This window comes from Melopsittacus undulatus, chromosome 8 (assembly GCF_012275295.1).
Source record: "Melopsittacus undulatus isolate bMelUnd1 chromosome 8, bMelUnd1.mat.Z, whole genome shotgun sequence".
In the NCBI taxonomy this organism is placed as follows: Eukaryota; Metazoa; Chordata; class Aves; order Psittaciformes; family Psittaculidae; genus Melopsittacus; species Melopsittacus undulatus.
The window spans coordinates 44,553,973-44,572,334 of record NC_047534.1 but is presented as its reverse complement, the minus strand read 5'-3'; the positions used below and the strand labels follow the sequence as shown (position 1 = coordinate 44,572,334).

Sequence of the window (18,362 nt, the reverse complement as noted above, 5' to 3'; positions counted from 1 at the left end):
AAGAAAGGAATGGTAAATTGATTTCCTAAGTACCAAATTATGCGGGATAACAGCTGATAAAAGGCCCGAAAATATATCTGCAGGGCTAACGAAAATGAGCACTGCTGTTAGCTACGTGTTTTTCAAAACTGAGATGTGAATGCTGACAGATGCTTGAAGTCACATTAAAGGAACAGACTACTTTTCGTGACGTAGATAAGTGGCAGCCAAAAACCCGTATAACCAACAGCTTTATGGCAGGTGACAGGCCTAGAGAAACTGTCAGAGCAACCAAAATGTTAACTGCACCTTTTTGCATGTTTTATGATCCTGCCCACAAGCAAAAACAAAGACCTTCCAGATACACCATTTTAGTTAGTTCCTAAACTAGTACCATGCTGTATTGCCCTACATTCAAGTACTTTCAACTGTGCTTACATACCCAAAGTCTGAAAAGATGCAGTGATTGCCTACACTGTCCTTATAACTTCTACACTGATTAACAATAAAAACTTAATTTCTTAGTGGCCATGCACAAACATGGAACTACCACAAGGTCCCAAGTGAATAAAGACCCGTCCTCTATGAGTCTTCCATATTCACCACAGCTATGACTTAAAACTCATATGATTGCTGCTGCAAATACTACAGCAAATTACCACCAGCTGCACCTGTTTATCCTGTATTCACTTGGTGAGAAATACAAATAATCCATTTTTGCATATAATATGGAAGCTTCAAGAAAGTCTTTTTTCCTTCTATTTACAGATAACTCAAGAAGACTTGGCAGTATTTTTAATCCCTCAAATTCCTCCTACCGAAGTTATTGAGTGAATTAATTCAGACACACCTTACTGCTTAACTCAACGGGAAGCCATCCTCCTCCTGATCTCGGATTTAAAACCACACTATTTAACGTTATGCTGACAGATTATAAGCAGTTCATCAGAGGAGCCTAGCATTCAAAAAACAAACAAACCAACCCTTTGACTTCTCCCAACAGCTGCCGATTGTTTATTTGCTGTTTCTCTTCCAGTGCGGGCAGTTCCCAACGCCCCGAGGAGCGCCCAGCTCTCCCACACCGCCACTTTCACACGGACAACTGAACGCCGGCACAGACGCACCTCTCAGACGGCCCCGCAGACGAACTGCGCTAAGAGACTTCCCCGAGGAGCCGATCACGAAGAGCGTCAGAGACACGACGACCTCGTCCCGCAGCCCGTTCCCAGCGGCCCAAGTGCTGTCGAGGAGCGGGGAACGCTGCTCCCGTCGCGCCGGCAACCGTTTAACGGTCGCGCGCTGCTCCATCTTCCTCCCGCCTCCCAGCTGGGCTCGGCCGGGCGCTGCGATCCCGTCCGGGGCTTCCGCCCCGCTCCCTCCGCCGCCGAAGCCGTCTCTCGCCCCGCTTGCGTCCCAGACGGCGCACCCCGCCCCGAGCTGCCCCCTCGCACCTTACCTCATCCAGCCCCACACACGGCCCGGAATGACCGCGGGTCCCCGCCGGCCCCCCCCCACCCCCCGGGCCTCCCAACCCGTGCTGCGAGCGGTGCTTACCCTGCGGGCGGTGGGGCTGCCGCCTGCGGAGCGCGGCCGTCCATGCCGGCGGGACTGGGTGAGCGGCGGTCAGCTCTCAGGGGCAGGGCGGGTGTAAACGCTGGGTCCGCCCGCACAGCGCCACGGCTGCCCGCCTCACCTGCTCGGGGCGGGCCGAGGAAGACGGCCCCGCTCTGCCGCCCCCAGCGCCGCCTTGCCCCAGAGCTCAGGCATTCCTCGCTGATTACAGCACGGCCATGGGACGCCGGCCGCGGACACAGCTCGGCTGCCTGCGCCGGGGCTGCTGCTCGCTGAACCACACCTTGGGCGGTTGGGGCAAAGACACAAAGCAGAAAGAAACTTCGCGGCCAGAAACTTGAACCGCGGAACCGTCCCTGCTCCGGCACCCGCGCAGGAACAGAGGCTCCCTGTTCCCGTCCCAGCTCCTCCCTCTCCCGCCCACCCGCCTCCACACACCCGGCACCCGGCTCTCCCTCCCGACGCCCGGCCGGTGCGGGGACTCGGCCCGGCAGCGGCTGCCAGGAGGGGCAGGGCCGCTCCTCGCGGCTGGAATTTTCCTCTCCCAGAGCAAAGAGTCCCGGCGGCCGCCTTGGGCTCGGCCCTTCCTCATTCCAGCCACCAGGGCGCGGGGCGAAACCCCTACAGGTGGGGACAGCCGGGCCAGCTGCGGTCAGACCCCGCTCTGGGCTCCACCGTCCTCAAGCAAACCCATTTCGCTCTGGGAAGAAAGCTAGCGCACCGTGTGCCCGTGGTCGTGCCGCCGGGACTTGTCCTGGGTGTGTGCGAGGAAGTTGCCCCGTAGCCCGGAGCTCGATCCCAATCCGCATTCCCTACCCGCCGGCTGTGCCTGGGGCTGCCGAGCCGGCTGCAGCACAGCGTGACCCGTCCGTGTCACTGGGGGCTAACTGCCGGTGTTAGAGCGGTTTCAGCTCTATCTTCGGCTCGCTTTTTGAGCTTGATAGCAGCTCACCCCTTCCTGTGTGACAAACTGCTCCTTTGCCATACCTGGCGAGCAGATCTGGCAGTGCATGTTACCCAGCCGTGTGGGCAAAAAGCGCCTTTCCGGAGGTGATACAGTGGCACAGTCACATATATGCAGCTCTTCATGCAGGTAGTATTTTGGCCAGTGCTTAACAGAAGGTGAAGAACAGCCAACGACAGAACATTTATACTTTTTTTTTCTTTTTTTCTTTTTTTTTTTTTCATCGGGAAAAAGTAGAACATTGCATTCTAGTAAATGTCCTTCTCCTGACTAGTTCTAGGATTGCATCTCTGGAAAAATTACTGTAATTGATCATTCTATGCTATTTGTTTCATAATATGGACAGTGTCTAGTATAATATTGTATATAGTATAATGCAGATACGGCAGTTTAATAATATGATGCTTCTCCCTGTATGCCCTTCTTATTTGTATTGTGCTTGTTTAATAAAGATTTTCTTCTACTTTTATTTTCTGCTTCTTCAATAGTTGAAATAACCCTGACGTTGCCTGTTTTGACAGACTGCAGAGGTTGCTCACACCCTGAATAACCACATACCATTATTGGGCACACCCCATGAACCTGTGTACCTTTCTTAAACCAAAAAAGATTTAACCACTGATGAGTCAGATGGATTTTCCATGGTACAGTTTTCAAAGAGTCAGTGTTCAACCAGTTGATCAGTAAGAAACTTGAGAACCAGCCCACTGAAGCCCTTATGTGAGTATCTGACCCATTCTCTCTTTTGACGGTCCACTTTCTTTTCTCACGCTACTCAAATTGTTTAGCCACTTCCTAGGTTAGGAGGAAGGCTGACAAATTCCTTTGTATGTTGACTGTGCCTGCAGTCAGAGCAGGGTAAACTTTCTGCATTCAATGTGTAGCCTCAGTTCAAGTACAAAAGAACTTCATGTTTCCAAACAGTTACTTCTTGGGCAAAACCATTAAATGACTCCATTTTCTAAATGGTAGTGAAACTCCCCTGTTGCAAAGGTGTCAGATGACTCAGCATTACAGTGCTGGTTCGACTGAAGACCATCGTAGCTGATTGTGTATTAGAATAATTACATGTTGGTGTGATGTTGTCATCTCTTCTAATAAACTTTGCTGGACCACCAGCAGAAAAGAAACTGTTGTACCGTTGTCTTTAAAACCTCATTTGAAAACCAGTATATGCTATAGTCTAATTCTTTTGGCAAGTACTAATGCCATGAAGATTGAAGTCTATTGAATAGCTCGCATGAGCTAACAGTAGAAATTCACTAAAGCCAGGCAGGAAAGTGACAGCAGAGAAATATCCTAAAAAATTGTTAGTGGCGGCAATTTGCGAGACTGGGGAATTATCTAAAAAAGCAGTTCACTGAATAATGCCAACCTCACTTAAGGGGGGAAGGTTATGCTTATTTAATTACATTACCACTTCTCTTATTCAAATCTCGGTCTTTAACTAAGCATGTCTGAAATACTAATCACCAGAAACACTGTAGGCTCTAAACTTGAGTGCCTGCAGGCCATGTTCTGCAGTGACAGTTTTATGATGACTAGACTTAAAATTGTTTTGTTTTAAGAGATCCTGGAGATAACATTTGTCTTAAGGATCTGTTTTTAAAAACAAGCTCTGGGTGACTATGGCATTTTGGTTTTTTAACAACAGAAAATCAGTTCTGTGTTCCGGTTTCAAAAGATGTTGACAGCCACATACTGGTTTGGAGTTTTTCTATTTTTATAAAGTTACCAACTTTGTCCTGAACTCAGAATGTTGCTCATAAAAAGCAAATGTAACTCTCATACGCAATAAACAGGAGGCTGCAACAGAGAATACCAAGGGGGTTATTAACACACTATTCCTGTGTCTCCTCTTGAATTTTCCAAAGAAAAATGTTTAAAGCAAAGTTCCCTAGGTTTTTCATGCTGATCTGTGAAGATAGCATTGCAGCAGTTAATGAAGTGGCAGGTTATTAATTGCACAGCTCCAATAATGTAAGCCTTTGTCTACGGTTTGAGCTAAAACTATCATTTATCTGGAGGCATTAATCCCTGTGACAAGTAGCCCTGCACTGCACTTAGTGAACATATTTGGTGCCATTGTATATTCAGTATAAATGTTTGCAGATTAGTACCTAGTTCTGATAACTGTTAGTATAACCTTCAAGTTATGCTTGTAGTGTGAACTGTTATTTGCAATTGCTATTTGAAAGAGAACCTCTGTCTTGGGTAGAGGTGCAGAGTTCCAGGCAGCTTCCTAACTATGGAGTTTTCACACAAGTTAAATTACTACAAACAAAGTCCTGCCTATTCTGAAAAAGTAATATCCCATGGCATTTTTTGTAAGAGTCAGGAGTTGTCCTAGATGGCTTTGGGAAAATCTCCATGCCTTTACCCACACACTAGGACAGTGCTGGTGGTTACTCTCCTCTGTTCAAGAGGTTGCCAGAAATGTGGAATACAAATATTTGGGGATGAAAGTTGCTGTAGAAATGTAACAGATTTTCAAACAGGCATGCCTATTATTGCCTGTGGGGAAAGCCATTAGAAATGTTAAACAGACAACAGGAGCCTTACAATATTTTTCACTGTTGCAAAGGTCTGTTTACAAGGTATTTCTTTTAAAATTTATTCATATATAACTGCATATTAGGGGCCTATCAAGATTTAAGGATGTAATCTGAATGCTCTCTTAATCCAGTTTTGTACATAGTAAAACATTACTGTAGCACGGAGTACTTGTTTTGAATAATATTTGCAAAATAGGTGTGAAATAAAACATGGAATTGAAGGGTGTTTTCCTTGTTAAATTAATTTTATTATGCATAATTAAAATGTATTAGAAAAAGTGAACTGCTTTATTCTGTATAGTAGATATGACTAAAATTGGGGGGGGAGGGTTACCTTTATGGCATAAAGATAAAACAAGGAATTTATTATATGATTCTTGCTTTTGTTTAAATGAAAACCTCTATGTCATTTTTTCTACAGAGCAGGCAATCAACTTACACTGCATCCTGTTGAACAGTTGCCTTTTCTGTGTTTGCATTCCAGCCTGTGGGTGAGGTTTTGGGAAGCATGCAGCCACATGCATACAGCCACTGAAAGTATTGCTGCAGGCACAGGGACAGGTTTTTGTGCTCCTCTAAACTGTGTGCTTAATTGAAGAACACCGTTTTCCTGAACTCAGCACTGATAAGGCCACACCTCTAACACTGTTCAGTTTTGGGCCCCTCACTACAAGAAAGACATCTCTGAGATGCTGGAGTGTGTATTCAGTTTACAGGAGGGCTACTGCATTATTTTTTTTTTAATAGAAAAAATAGAATAGAATGGAATATTTTCATAATTTCTACCTAGGTCATATCTACACAAAGACAGGTTTCACTCTAAGAAGCAGATGGATCACATTATTCTAAGCTGTAAGCAATGCAGTTGGCAGTTTAGTGCTTTGGCCAGACAGGTGAGCTACAAATAAGGCTATGAAAAGGTACCCCATATACTGTCAAATATAGGACTAAGGCATTTTTGTCTTTTATAGAGGGCTTTTGCAATAGCTGCCACTACATGCAATAGTAAACACAGGGTTAGATCCAAAAGTATTTTTTTCTTTCATTAATACTGTCCCAAATATACTTTGCCCCTAATGTGTTTCAAGCATTTACTTTGAGTTACATTTTCCTTTTATGTCATATTTAAAATTAGCATGATGCATTCCCATTGCTGCCATTATATTTTTACTCTGTTAGTGTTTTATTTTTGCCTTTGGATCATTGAGGTGATCGTTTTAACACATTACATGTCATGGTTTGTAAGTTTCTTTGTTTGTTGAACAGTATTTTGGGAAATGCATAAAATAACCATTAGTTAGGTGTTTGTGTGGACTAACTTTGCACTTGAATAATACTAGAAAGCTTCAATGATGTGGAGCAGTGAGTGATTTAAGATAGAGAATCACATACATCCTGAAGGATATACTGTTGCAACATTAATTATTTTTTAAAACAGCTTTATCTAATGCTTTCAAATCATACTAACCACAGTAGTTGCAATGAAGGATAGATAAGAATGAATTTAAATGTTAATCCTACCTAGGGTTTAGAAGAAACTACAAGTTTACCAAATTGCTATCATGCACTAAATTTACAAATTATGAATGTATATAACTAGGAAAGTACACAGTGCAAAAAATCATCAACACTGCAGTCTGTAGAGTCTAACCACTAAAAATATTTATGAAAAAAAAAACCTTTGGAAAGAAAATACGTTTATAATATTTATTTAAGTGGTTAGTAATGCATTAGCTTATGTCTTACTGTACAATAACACAAGAAACATAATCTCCTTTTTCTATTAGAAAAATACACTTAAATCCAAAAGATGTGGGAATTTCTTTATCAGAGATACAGAAAATGTAGCAGTAGTAAGGTGTCATAGAGGAATTATCTTAGGTCCTGAAATACAGGGATGCTGGGGAGGGAGTATTCATTAGGGACTGTAGTGACAGCACAATGGGTAACAGGTTGAAACTTGAACAGCAGAGGTTTAGACTGGATATAAAGAAGAAATTCTTTACTGTTAGGGTGGTGAGGTACTGGAATGGGTTGCCCAGGGAGGTTGTGAATGCTCCATCCCTGGCAGTGTTCAAGGCCAGGTTGGATGAAGCCTTGGGTGATATGGTTTAGTGTGAGGTGTCCCTGCTCATGGCAGGGGGGTTGGAACTAGATGATCTTAAGGTCCTTTCCAACCCTAACTATTCTATGATTCTATGAAATCTGTATTGCTATGGTTATACTGTATCTTGAAAGCAAGGTGTATTAGCCCAGGAGAAGCTTTATGCTGCACACATTTGTATCTCAGTACTTCAGCTAGCCTGCTCAGAACTACCCTGGGTAACTACAGGGCTCATGCTTTCTGAACATCCTCTGAGACACGGCATACGTTTAGGTAGAATCTAGTGCCATATGTCAAGATGCTTTTCAAGAGCGGAAAGGGCGTTAAATACTTAACTCAGATGTTATGAACTGCACACTCTGATTAAACAACTGAATAAGGGCGGAGGAGTAAGGGCGGAGGAGAGAAGGGAAGAGGTGCTCCTCCTCTGGAATGCTAACAAGAAAGAGACTCTGCTCTATGTGCAGCACTCTAATTCGGGTATGCTTTAGGCACCTACCACTGGAATGGGCCCACAACATTGCTCCAGAGGAAAGTATTCGTCCTGTTTATTTTAAACAAAGGATGGTACAGCAATGTTTTGCACAGACTAATCCAGGATAATTCTGATCACATCTGTGCATACAGTAAATTCTAGGGACCTGGAAAAAATCTGTTTGTCAAAGAAAAAAGGCTCATCTCACCTTCAAATGGTGGCAGTTTCAAGAATACAACACTGCAGTATTTACCTTACATTGTAGGCATATATGCTGCCTCACAAATCCAGAAATTATGAGTGGTCTAATTTGTCAGTAAACTCGATTAATTTTTTTTTCCCCCCAATATACATTTGAATAAAAGTCACAAACAGGTACTTACATAAAAGTTTCAGCCAGAGTACCTGGCAGGGTTTACCAACTGTGACAATTCCCACAACCTTTTCAAATACATTTTCCAACTATATCACTTATCACTATGATTCTAAGAAGCAAGAATGAACACAGACGTGTTTTTACACAGCTCAAGGCTGTGTACTAGGATAATGTGGCTTTATGCCTGGTGTTTGCCTCATCAGAGGGAGGTGAAATACCCGTTGCAGAAATTCTTTGAGGTCTTCAGTTGAAAATTATTACTGATCTGAGTTTGCACAAATAATTTCAAGTCCTTTCAAGGCCCAGCTCTGACTCATGTTTCTTTTCTGCAGTTTGCCAGTGTCTCCTTACAGAATTACCTCAGTAGTGAGCATCTATGTGTAGTCAAAGCAGCTTGTGCAGACATGCCAAAGACAGTTTGAAACTAGCAGCTGCCTGAAGCTCAGCACAGGCTAACAACTCCTTTTCAGAGCCAGGTTTCCTGGAGAAGCAAAATTCTTTATTTCTTTAGCCATTCTTAGTAGCAGTGCACAGTACAGGATAGCTCAAGGACAGCACAAGTATATTCTCTAGTATGTATGCACCAGTATATATATCACTGTATTTGCCCTGTAAACAAAAAATGGTAATTAAGCAGCAAAGTACTCTCACAAATAACTACGGTGTAAAATCAAATATAATGATGCTTAGAATTCTGACATGTTAATTATTATGTATACATGCAGCAGTTTACATTGGTTATTATTGTACATTAATTCACTCTAGCTAAGTACTGTATACTAATCATAGACAAAAGTTGCATTAAGCTGTCCAGATAGTTCCAATTAAATAGACAAGCTGGGCTAAAGCTATAAATGGTCCACATGAAACCAGCAAACAGAAATGCCCTTAATTCAACCAATATGACTTGGGCATTAGGTCAGATTTAGAAGACTATGCAATGCATAGCAGTACCACTGCACAATTAAAAGATCTGAAGATTCAACTTTTAAGTAGCTCATTAGAGGTACTATTAACCTTCTCCTTTGAGAATCAAAAAAAAAAACCCAATACAGCATAAAGATTTTGAATTCATCAGCCAGTTCCACTCCACTCCCAATGTGCAGCTCCACTGTCACACATTTATGCCAGATGTGACATTGCCATCACCATTCTATACTGAGCCCTAGGCCGCTCAGCTGCTGTAAGAGCACTACAGCTATTTCTGACTTTGTGGAATGGGGCCAATATTTTCCCCAGAAATAAAGGTTAGAAAATGAAAAGTGCACCAGTTTTCTCTCTCTTATCTCTTCCTGGAGAAGACTAGGCAAGTTAATGGGAAAGAAATCCATCAAGAGTTATTAAATACAAAGCACTGTCTCTGACTCAGGAAGTTCCTGAACCACAGATTGCTTGATAATAGGAATACTTGTGGAAGTGTATAACGTTCCATCAACATCCATTTTTGGACATTGTCTAAGACAGGATATGGGGCTAGATAAGGCATTCAATCTGACACAGAGAGGCCATTCTTATGCTCTGAGGTTCTTGAGATTATATTTGGAGATCTGAAATAGAAAGGCCTGAGTTTTAATAAAGGTAAAGGAGTGCTATAGATGTCTGTGGTTTCTTTGAACCTACTGTAATTATTATTTCAGGATTTTGCCTTCAGTCTTATTTTTTACATTGTAATGCACCACACCTTTCAAGTATTAGGCATTCAAGGAGCTGGCAAAGGCAGTTTGGTGGTGTTAGAAGGTAAATTACAGCTCTGCTGAATGCTTTGCTTGGGTATTGGCTTTAGAAGCTCTATGTAAACCAGTGATGCTGAATGGCCTTATTAACAACTCTGAGGCCAGTGTGTGTGAAAGTGACAGCACTGGGACAAGGAGATGTTTTATCTCTTCCTAGCAGTGAATGAAATGCTTATTGACCTAGTTGAACTTTAAAAGTCAGCTCATTATAGTCAAATACAAGTTCTTGGGCTTCATTCCAGGTTACAGATGCACAAAGATAAGCATGTATATGCTAATTAAATGCATCAGAGTCTATTTAGGACAAACAGTTAAAGAGAAAAGTTTGAAACAGGGTTGAACTGCCCAGTTGCAAAAGCAAAATAAAACAGGGGAAATAGTCACCCTAAATCCTTTGTACTCTTTTTTATTTTGCTACTTATAAAATTGCATTTGAGAAATAAGCAGCTGTAGACTCTGGTCAACATGGCATCAATCTGAATTGAGTCACACAAATATTTCAAGTGAACTAACTCTTGTCTCTTGATTTTACAGACAGAACGCTGCTGCATAACCCGTTTTAAGCAATTCAAGATGCACCTCAGGAAATCCTTGGCCCAAGGGCAGAAGATTTTTAAAACATTTAAAGTGAATGAAAAAACATGGAGATAAAGCTGCACAGTGGTTTAGCAGATAAATTCCTGGAAGGGCAAAAGGAAACTGTTTTAAAACATCGACTGTGATTATCAATGTTAAAAGGAAACATGAAATTTTTCAGTTTAAGATATGAAGACTGAGATGACAGGAAGAGAACCAAGAGGTAAAAATGTCCAGGAAGGCCAGACCACATGTTAAGGAAAGTGAAGATACAGGAACAGATTCATGGCACAAGTAAAAATAAGGTTCTTGGGCTGGACAGATGGTTAACCATGCATACTAAGGCTTTAATCTCCAAGTCACTCTGTCCTCTACATCAGAGTGACTATTAGGCTAGGCTGTGTAACTATTCGTCGTAATTTCTAGCAAATAAAATATCCCTATAAAATATTCCTGTTTTCTTTTTTCTTTTCAAGCCACATTTTTCCACATCACGTGCTGCTGATGAAAAAAAAAAAAATAAAAAGTGCAGAGTCCATAAAGAATAGTGCAGTACAAATTTTGCCACAACTTTACTCTTAGTCAGGACTGAGAGAGTTTAATGCTGGTACTCTTCAAGGTGCTCCAATAGCTCTGATCAATTGCCTAAGCCTGAGTCAGGAAATCAGATTTGTTACTGTCTTAATGTATGAAAAGAACTAAAGCAGGATGAAGCTTCATCAAGCAGCTATCATTCACATGTAAACCTGAAAGGCAGTGAATGTGAATTGGCATTTAGGTCTTTCAAACTGAGATGGCAGACACAACTATATCTAATTATCTAGACTACTGCAATTTTTCGTTGGAATTACTGAAGACAAAATGACATTATTTTTGCCTATAATTTTCAATGAAATATCAGATTTTTAATCCTTTTTATGATACAGAATAAACATGTAGCTGACAACTAAACTCTAGTTCACAAAGATTTAAATCACTAATACTTAACCTGAATACATCTTTATTCAGTTAATCTGATGCTTATGAATTGCAAAACAGACTAAATATATGTTCTGTTGAAAGCAGAACAATAAAAGTGAATCTTGTATTCTAAGAGTCAAGGAGGCATAGAAACATGTACTGCTTCTCCAGTAAACCAAAGCACTACTTCTACAAAGAAGAAAACATTGGTTCACCAATGCAGAACACAGACACCCTGGATGAACTCCAACCAAGGGCCATATCCTTTGTGATTCTTAAGAGGTGCAAATGTACCGGATGTTTCAAAGTTCAAACGTGTTTTCAAGGTTTACCATCTTCCTACCATTCAGGCTAAGAAGTCTAATTTTTCAAAGGTCAGAGACATTTAAGTCCCCATTTCTCTTTAAATTGGTTCACAAAAGCAAGTAAAAGACAGGACTTGGATAGGGATCACTTAGATGGGGAGTAATGAGGAAGGGGAATTGTCTTAAACTGTTTTTAAACATATGAGGAAACTTCTTTTTTCCCCCTTTCTTTTTCCTAATAAATTTTATTATAGTGGACAACATTACCTTGTTTTATACGTGATGTAATGCTATCTTGCACACTTGCTTACAGCAAGTTTTTTGTGTGTAGTTTATGATGGAGACTTTAATCATAAGCCTGTTCACCTGCATGAGGCAGACAGTTGGAAACTGCCGTGCTATCTTCTGAGAGAATTTGTACTAGGATTTCCATCTGTGCTATATACGTGCCTGGAAGGGTACCAATAACAATTACTGATCATTGCAGAGATCATCCCTAACTGATGGCTCTTTCAGTGTCATTTTTGAACACATTCCAGTTTTCTCTAAGTTCAGAGAGAGATGTGAACCATAGTGCTGAAGGAGAAAAAAAGCCAGGAGGCTGATTTCAGAGGAACAGCTTTGTAATATATTGAAGTTCTATCTTTACACATGTCCATTTTTCTAGTTTTTACTGAGCTTCTCTCTTAACTCCAAATTAAATCATGAGATATATTCTGAAAGTTACTTCAGTGAAAGCATCCTAGACATCTGGGGCCTATGATAAGTAAAGAAGCACTTTGCAATCTTCAGCAAAATAGAACATGGGGGAGATAGTGAGGGCAGTGTTCAGAATTTATTATCAGAGTCACTGTGAAGAGAATTTTCTCGTAAGTACTGTAGCAATTATGTGTAGCTAACTGTTACAAACAGGAACCTAAGTTGTATACAGTGCCTTAAAAAATCCACTGAAATCTGGAAGCTTGTCATATGACTGTGCAAGTCAAATATCATCCAGGTAAAAACAAGTGCACAGCACAGAAAAGGTATCTGAGGTCAGTATGACATGACAGAGAACACCAGCAATCTGAAATGTGCTTAAGTCATGCCAACTTTAACCTGATGCTGGAATAGTGAAATAATAGTTCTCAAGTCCTTCCATGCCACACAGCTTACTCCTTGTGTTTATCCAGCAAACCTGCTTTTCTGGAGATCTCTCCAAGTTGTACCAGATAGCAGCAAGTATCACACATTGCAAAATGCCATAGTAGACAGCAATCTGATTAGAACTGTAGCATTTCTTTTGCAAACAGTCTACTTCAGTTACAGATTAACAGAAAGGATCTTATTTATTGAAGGAGAAAATTAGTAGCCGATAAAACAGGGGTATGAGAAAAACCATGATGGAAATTACAGACAAACTTCAGGACGTGATTTTAGTAAATGTTTTACCTTTCACACTTTTAGGTGAGAAGTCTCATCAAGGCCAAATAAACTTTCCAGAGATTATTAAAGGTTTCACCTTGTCCAATGAAAAACACCAGTGATTTTACTGATTTGTAAAAGTCAGCTCAAACATCCCTGAAGTCAGGCCTCAAATTAACATAGTAAGCATGACAAAACCCCTGACCTTGTTGGAATAATGGAATTATAAACTAATCTATTAAACCTTTCATAACTGCCACCATGGAACGTGGAGGTAAAGGAATGGGGTGGTAATGCCTTTTCCCACTTCTGCTAGAAATCTCACTTATCTGCTTCAGGATCTATGTGACTAGCACATCCTGCTTGAATAGTATTCGTGTTAAGTCTGCAGTACAGGAAACAAAAAAGAGGAATAATAAAATGGGTAGAATTCCTTGCCAAATTTACAACAAACAGCAAGTTCCAACAACTCCTCCTGTCCTCCCTTTCACTACCCAGAGGCATATGAAAGTCAGGTAACTTGTAATTTAATCTCTTTAGCAATATCTGACCCAGCAGAATTAGGAGTTTTTTTTTTCCAATAACAGACAAATTCACTGGGCATTATAAGCCTAATTTACTAGAATGTTATAGAGCCCATTGTAAGGATGGGGGGATTCTATAGAGAGAGATCTCTGTGTCAGCCAGCAAGAAAAGCTTTCCTGAATTTCTTTCACCTGGCAATCAGTGTAACCCTAGTCACTTTTCAAATTGTTAAGGCTCATAAACTATTTTACTGGAAGTGTGAATAAGCAGAAAGGTTTCTGTATTAAAAATATGATTGGCAGCAGCAAGTCTTAGCACACCATCTGCAGTGATTGCACTCAAATATTTATTATGTAAGTTCCACTACAGAATAGTCAATAAGCTTTGTCAGAGAGCTGATGAGAGTTCAAAGGAGAATGCTGTGTGTCAAGCAGCTTGTGACAGTATAAAGAGTCTACAGAAATATATGCATCCAAGGGGATAGCTGTCAGGCACTTAGAAGTTGGAATATAGCATTCAGTCACTCTCGGTTTCATGAATACGCACTGGATTATTACATGAAAGGAAACTGCAGTTCTAGCGATACTGTGGACTGCAATACAGGTGCATGTGCTGCCAAGGATGACCTTCCTGACAAGCACTTTATCCTCATCTCAATGCTCTGGATTTTCAGTGACACACTTCACGATCATTTTGACATAATGAATACAGACTTCCTCAGAATATTGTCTTAAAACCTTGAATGCCCCAAAGTAGAATGACTAGTCTCAAAAAGAGGTAGAAACTCCTCTTGTTCCTTGCTTTTTCTATTTCTTAAAGCTCTCTTATGAACTGTTATAGCCTGCTAACTTTCTAACAGCCATCATTTTCTCTTCCTGAGGCATCTAAGGACCAACAAATATCTCATGAATAGGATCTGGACTGTTCTGTGCTTCAGGTTGTCTCTTGTGCAGACTAATACTGCCCTGCCAGTGTTGTTCAGCAGTTGCCATTGTCTGATACAATAGGCCTGGGTTACCATTTATCAGACCTGTTCTTCCAGCTAGTCTACATTCTGTGCCCTGGCCACTTCCAGGATGGGGAGATTCTTTATGAAGATACTTCCTGAGCCTCCCAAAGGGGCATGTTCCTTTTTCAAGAAAATTACAATAATCACATTCATAATAGATTTAAAATGGAAACAAATGCTCTGAAAAGTATTTTGATTAATAGCCGTGATATAGTGCTTTTTTTCCTCTTAGGCTTCTTGGTTTGAAGAAAATAAAATACCATCTTTCTACACTTTAGTTGGATTTATCTTTTCCAAAATTTTCATATTTGCAACTTTAGCTGCTTTCTGCAAGTTCAGTGCAAGCTCTGCGGAGTAGATTTATTGAAAAGGAGTTAAAAAAATTATCATTATGCACAACAAGTTAAGTGTAAAAGACCATTAAAATGGAAAGGGTTAGAAAATAATAATAAAATTAAAAAAACTTTATAATTAACATGAAAAAGTTCTGCAAGCAAAATGGTGGTTTTGCTTAGAAAATCTGACCATCTCTTATAACTCTTCTCACAGAATCACAGAATTGCTCCCAGCACATTGTTTTGCTCTTTCATATATACCTAGCTATAGGTTCTCAGATTCTTTGCAGAAGGCAGGTATGCTCAGTAAACCAAGTACCACAAAGCTCCTGATACAAGTACCCTTAATTGAGACGACCATAAAATAATCCCTTGAATTCACTGCGGAGAGAAATGATCTACTGAATAGTATGAATGCCCTCTGCAGGTAGAACAAGAAACCACTGCAATTCTGGGATTGATTTTAGTTTGTCTATTTATGAAGCGGTTTCTAAATAAACAAGTCTATATTAGTTCTTATTAGCCTCTTCTGACATTATCTGAAAACTGTAAATGGTACAGTGATATCTCCTGATATCATCGGTATAAATCTACCACAGACTTTTTACCGTGAAAACAGGCTGTGTCTCTACTGCTGAATTACATAGGAACATAGAGAAAGACTGAACTCTGCACACCCTTGTTCATCAATGCTGCTTAATTGTTACAACACTCCTGGCATGGTGTGACTGTACTAGCTAGTATTCTTTGCTGTATCTCCTGTATAATACTATCTGTGAGTGCTTCACTGTCGTGGTTTAAATCAAGCCCACACACAGTTCGTTCATTCACTCCCCCCCCTTTGCTCCCCCAACTCCCGGAGAGTTAGGAAGGAGAATCCAAAGAATGTAGCCCCCACGGATTGAGAGAACGGTTTAATTGCTAAGGTATAACACAAATCACTACTGCCATTACTACTACAAATAATAATGATACAGCCAATAACAAGTGAAGAGAATACAACACCTCACCAGCCACCAACCCATAACTCACTCCACCCTGCCCAACTGAGCACCGAGCGATACCTCCTCCATCCCCCCAGAGCTCCAGCCCTTCTGGGCTTCTCCCGGTTACATCCCGGGTATGACGTGCTATGGTATGGAATACCTCTTTGGCTAGCCTGGGTCAGGTGTCCTGTCTCTCCTTCCTCCCGGCCTCCCCTCCTCCCTGGCAGAGCATAAGCTCAGAAAAAGGCCTTGTAAAAACCAAACATTTGAGCAGTAATTCAAAACATGCTCGCTATCAACAAACGTTCTCAGCCTGAAAGTCAAAACACAGCACTGCACCAGCTATCAAGGAGAAAAATGACTGCTACTGCTCAAACCAGGACATTCACCAGTCCCAATAGCTGCTCACATCCTTCACATTATTCTAAATATTTTGGGCTGAAAAAAAGTCTCACACACAGGCATGCATGCACACACAAATTATACCTAGAGCCAGAGCAGTACCTTATTTTGTCGAGGGGACATCCAGGGCCAGCTGGTATATATTTGCATTGTAGATATACCCAGTTCTTTGCCCTTTGGTCTCTGATCAGGAGACCAGTCCCCTCTCTAAAGCCTCTAAAACCTACTGCAAGAGCCAGGTTTTGAGGTAACTGATACTGCATTTCCCTGAAGGGTCAGTTTAGTGTGGGGGACACTATATGTTAGGTAGCTCACAAGCATCAGGTGAAAATAGCTTCCTGTTGAAGCTGTTATCAAAACACATGCTAAACCACCAGGCCTATATAGGCCTGCTCTGATCCTACTGCAGTCTGTCCGCTACATGTTGCCAGAGATTTCAGAGCCTCTGTCACAGCAATCCCCTATTCTTCACAGGAAAATAGCAGTCAGCAGCTATTGTATGCCTGAACTCTGTGACATTCAGCCCCATGACCTCCATCTCAGCACATCCATGCTGGTTTTCTGATTCCCCAAGTCTACTGTGGATGAGATCAACAAAAATATAAATATATGCACTCAATTTAAGAGAAAAATTATCTCATCCCCTAGCCAAAGATGAATGTGAATAAAACTGCTTGAGGACTATTATGAATTCAGAGCAAGAAACAAGGCCTTTAAACACAGTTGTTACTGGAATAAGAGGACTGATGGACACCATTTGAAGCACAGTAAATGTTGTCTGCAAGAAGAATAACAAAGCAACAGAAGTAGTAGAAATCAAAATCAAAAAGGATGGACATGTGACAAGGAAAATCTATAGCCATACTTAATTTTAATAGTTGCCATCATCCTTGTTATTCACAAAGGAGATCCTGAGAGCTTCCATGAGAACATGCCCAAGACAATTTGCTGCAGGGTAGATTCACTCAAGCAAATGGCCTTGATTTCAAGCTGCACATGAGCTGTAGTTCTAAATTCATATGCAGTACAGAGTAAGAGCTGCATTCAAAGACTCTAGCTGCATGGACTTGCTTGTATTTGTCCTTAACTCTGCCATGGAAGTTCAGGTAAAGCATACAGTCTACAAAAACAATATACACCATTACAGTGCTTGTCTTTTCACTAAAAACATGAACAAATTACTTCATTCCTGAATTTCAGAAAGCCATGAGAGGTGTTCTGATACAGGATCCTAAGTTGCCAGCAGAATAAGAACTGAGGAGCAGAGAACTGTTTGATCAGCTTTGAGTTCAAAGGCATGTCACAGCATATATAACTTGCAAACTGGATTGTTGTGACAGAGGTAGTTATAAAAATACCTCTTTTCCTGTTCATCCCTTCAGCACACTTGAAAGTCAGTCTCCATATACATGGCTTTGGACGTGGTCTGATTCATTCTTAGTCTATCAAGGATATTAAGTCATATTTAAGGTCCACAAAAATCACATTGTATGAATGCTTATACAGTTTTGAATCCTAGTTTATAGTTCAGTATTTAATTTGTTTTTCTGCAAATGCAGCAATCTCAGTAGCTTACAGCAGAAAACCTCGTGCAGAGACATACTTCTCATGGACACTACAGGTGTGTCAAGCACTGAGGAGTATACAGAGCAACAATAAGAGCTCTGATTATATGAAAATGCTTTTTTGAAGGTCCTATATTAATGCCCCTCATTTTATGTGCAACCTAACAGACAGCACACAAATCTTTACTTTTTCCCTTGATGCATCTGTTAAAACACTAATGGCAAGTGTAACAATGAGCTTAGCAGCAAGAGATCTGTTCCTTGGTTAATTTGCATGCTGTGTAACTTATCTGTTTTGCAAGTTTGTCCTGTTTCTATATTGTATTTTCTCCTTTCCAAAGAATGCACAGGTGGCTTTTGGGTTTTTTAATATATTTGGTTGTCAGTGCGTTTGTTTTGTGTGTGTGTATGTACACATAATCATGTCTACTTCCTGAATGCCACTATAGTTCAAACTCCACTTGATTTTCCTGGAGTTTATGTAATCTGAAATTTGTTATTTGCCATAACCTTCTTATGTTAATTGTGAGATCTGTA

At 40.8% G+C, this 18,362-nt stretch overlaps 1 protein-coding gene across 1 annotated transcript in view; it reads right to left on the bottom strand.

Annotated features, from left to right (window-relative positions):
• Positions 1-1,943, bottom strand: part of COBLL1 (cordon-bleu WH2 repeat protein like 1) — an 84,840-nt gene extending 82,897 nt beyond the window's left edge. The window contains exon 1 of the mRNA XM_031052134.2: positions 1,534-1,943. Within this exon, the coding sequence (XP_030907994.2) occupies positions 1,534-1,577 (44 nt within the window). The 5' untranslated portion in view covers positions 1,578-1,943. The remainder of the gene's footprint in view (positions 1-1,533) is intronic.
• Positions 1,944-18,362: the final 16,419 nt, after the last annotated feature.